This window comes from Borostomias antarcticus, assembly GCF_949987555.1.
Source record: "Borostomias antarcticus genome assembly, chromosome: 33".
In the NCBI taxonomy this organism is placed as follows: domain Eukaryota; kingdom Metazoa; phylum Chordata; class Actinopteri; order Stomiiformes; family Stomiidae; genus Borostomias; species Borostomias antarcticus.
The window spans coordinates 5,168,856-5,172,408 of NC_140266.1; the positions used below are offsets into that span (position 1 = coordinate 5,168,856).

A 3,553-nucleotide genomic window follows, 5' to 3' on the forward strand; every position below is an offset into this window, starting at 1 on the left:
GGAGCATTATCCATGCCCAGGAAGACGTCAATCAAGTTGTTATAATTACATACGTACATGTGTATGTTATTTTGCTATTAGTTTTAATGTTCAATACATAAGCAGTTAGTTAAATAGGTGCTGGCTCAAGGAACATTGAATCAATAAGTAGAGAGACTAGATCTACTAGATCTGTAAATGCTGTCAACACACCCACAAGTTCAGATTCCTTTAACTCAAGTGTTTGAGGAACACATTTCCAAGTCCAACATCAAATGGTTTAATAATTACTTTTTCTAAATGACAATGTCAAGGGATGAAATATAAATGCATGTAGTCCCTGAGAGCATCTCAGCTGTGGTTAACTGACCAAATCACAAACAAGCACAATGGGTAGGTTTCAAATCTATATATTGTGAGATATATACACAATATTTCCCATTGAGTTTTGTCATGATACATCACATTATTTGCGGAGAAAAGCAAGTACAAAAATCAGGTGTAAATGAAAAAGGGTGAATCCACAATGATAAATGAGCCCCCTGATCTCCAGAGCTCACATTCTGTTCCTCTCTCTCTGGAGCTCACATTCTGTTTCTCTCTCTCATTCTCTCTGGAGCTCACATTCTGTTTCTCTCTCTCTCATTCTCTCTGGAGCTCACATTCTGTTTCTCTCTCTCATTCTCTCTGGAGCTCACATTCTGTTTCTCTCTCATTCTCTCTGGAGCTCACATTCTGTTTCTCTCGCAGATCAGTCAATGCCTCTGACAAGGGCATTCATATTTAGCCATCTTTAGCATGATTAAGTTTGGCACATCAAAAATGTATGTAGCTTTTTATATAGCTTTAATAAAGCAAAACAAAAAAAACAGTACATCACACATATTTGCCATGATATTTCACATAGATGATGTAGCTGGATAAAAAACACAGTAAATTCAGTATTCACATATAGATACACTATCGGGAAGGTCTTGTGTTGTAGGGTTAGATGAAATCATCAATGTGCTACTTTCCCTTACATCTGCTGCTGGACAGTCACACCTCCTCCTCTACCCTGCAGCTCAGAGCTGCTGCTGCTTCTCTGCGTCCTCCACAGCTCCACCCCCCCCGGCGGTCCCCTCTCCCAGCTGAGCTGCGTCCTCCACAGCTCCATCCCCCCCGGCGGTCCCCTCTCCCAGCTGAGCCAGGGCCAGTCGCCGCTCCGCCGTAGTCACAGTCATGGGGTGCAGAGGGAAGAAGCCCGCCAACCCTGAGCAGAGACAAGAGACGGTGTGGAACACCACAACTTCAACCATCAACATTCTCTTCCTTCTGTAACTACCATGTGTTGCAACTTTGTGCACCAACTGCAGAATATATTGTAGTAGAAAACGCACCTAGCAGTTTTTCCACTGGCTTTGATGGATGTGCACCACACCCCATCCAGTACTTGATCCTGTCATAGTTGAGACTGACCAGCTTCTCGTTGTAGACGTTGGGAAGGGGGTCGTATGAGCCCAACTGCTCTATGTACTTGCCATCACGTGACCGCTTGTTGTACGCGGCCACGATGCGGTAAAAAGGTCTGTTGGCTTGTTTGTGCCCGGCCAGTGCCAGCCTCATAACCACATATCCACCATGGTACTTCTTCAGTAGAAGGGATGCTGTTGAGAGAGAAGAGACACCATGAGTGTGGGTCCTACTGGACTGAATGACCATCAGTACACGTGATTAAGAGCAGAGGCGACAGACCTCTAAAGTCATTTTGTAGGTGCAACTTCCGCGGTTCTAAAATCATAAAGTCTATGGATGGGTTTATACGAGCCTTAACGATGGGTTACGTCCATTTTGCGTTTGTTTATATAGCTAGGGAAAATATGTATTTATAGATATTCAATATAATCTATATATAGTTTATATAGATTTTGACATTTCTTTTTAGGACCGCGGATGTTGCAAATTATAACAATATCCTACAAAAGTAGTCTACGCTTGAGAGGTTTAGTGCTAGGAAGCTCAAAACGAGAAGTTAACGAAATATATTAACTAGATCTGCTCATTGGCCCAAACATGGCTGAAGAATGGTCAAATGGACAAACTACAAACAAGCATCGCCCAGTGGCTTGAGTAAATACTCACATAGATGAACCATGATGGAGATATAATCCTGCAGGAATGAGAAATCACGTTATTACTAACAGAGTAACTACCTGTCAAGCTAACAGCTAGCTAGAACAAGCTAACAGCTAGCTAGAACAAGCTAACAGCTAGCTAGAACAAGCTAACAGCTAGCTAGAACAAGCTAACAGCTAACTAGAACAAGCTAACAGCTAGCCTGAACAAGCTAACAGCTAACTAGAACAAGCTAACAGCTAGCCTGAACAAGCTAACAGCTAGCTAGAACAAGCCAACAGCTAGCTAGCACAAGCTAACAGCTAACTAGAACAAGCTAACAGCTAGCCTGAACAAGCTAACAGCTAGCTAGAACAAGCCAACAGCTAGCTAGAACAAGCTAACTAGAACAAGCTAACAGCTAGCTAGAACAAGCTAACAGCTAGCTAGAACAAGCTAACAGCTAGCTAGAACAAGCTAACAGCTAGCTAGAACAAGCTAACAGCTAGCTAGAACAAGCTAACAGCTAGCCTGAACAAGCTAACAGCTAGCTAGAACAAGCTAACAGCTAGCTGGAACAAGCTAACAGCTAGCTAGAACAAGCTAACAGCTAGCTAGAACAAGCTAACAGCTAGCTAGAACAAGCTAACAGCTAGCTAGAACAAGCTAACAGCTAGCTAGAACAAGCTAACAGCTAGCTAGAACAAGCTAACAGCTAACTAGAACAAGCTAACAGCTAGCTAGAACAAGCTAACAGCTCTAGAACAGGCTAACAGCTAGCTAGAACAAGCTAACAGCTAGCTAGAACAAGCTAACAGCTAACTAGAACAAGCTAACAGCTAGCTAGCACAAGCTAACAGCTAGCTAGAACAAGCTAACAGCTAGCTAGAACAAGCTAACAGCTAGAACAGCGACAGATCTTGTGTTCGAGCTCAGAACGTCAGAAAGGATATCGGGCTGTTTATGAAGCTAATACACAAATGGTCAAATACCTGTTAAGTTCAAAGATGAAAAGAAGACAACCTTCTTGGTGGTTGACTTTTACATAAACTCCAGCATTGATGTCAGGGCGCAGCCATTTTTAAACAGGAAGTTTTGTCTAAATTATTTCCTCGGTGTGTTTTTGTTCCTGTCCAGCAGATGGCGCCATCGGACTGCATTGTGCTTCTGAGCGAAGGGCGTACGCGGCTTACACTGCATGTCTTTAGGCTACTTGGAATATGAATTCACTGGAGTCTTATTTTCTCATTAAGTGAACTTATTCAGTGCCGCTGTTACAAAGTAACAGGCATACTTGAAAACCCATTAAATTATGAATTCTCACGTTTGATGAGCTCTTGGGTTCAAGCAAATTTAACTAGTCCTAACTATAATCATGACCTCTGTAATACTGTAGCATAAAACTGGCAGTAGAGAAATCATTGACCTTCTCAGAGTCACCCATGAACAGTTGATTTCACACTCCTGTTGTGCAAAGCTG

General features: G+C 42.5%; 1 protein-coding gene across 1 annotated transcript; it reads right to left on the minus strand.

The window, feature by feature from the left end:
* Positions 1–1,043: 1,043 nt before the first annotated feature.
* Positions 1,044–3,177, minus strand: mrps16 (mitochondrial ribosomal protein S16; the record flags this gene model as incomplete). The annotated part of the gene is made up of 4 exons (XM_084460762.1): positions 3,066–3,177; positions 2,101–2,128; positions 1,359–1,625; positions 1,044–1,231 (listed from the first exon to the last, which is right to left on the minus strand). The coding sequence occupies exons 2-4, from the start codon at positions 2,111–2,113 to the stop codon at positions 1,044–1,046; spliced, it is 468 nt and encodes a 155-aa protein (XP_084316888.1). The 5' UTR covers positions 2,114–2,128; positions 3,066–3,177.
* Between the last annotated feature and the right edge of the window lie 376 nt (positions 3,178–3,553).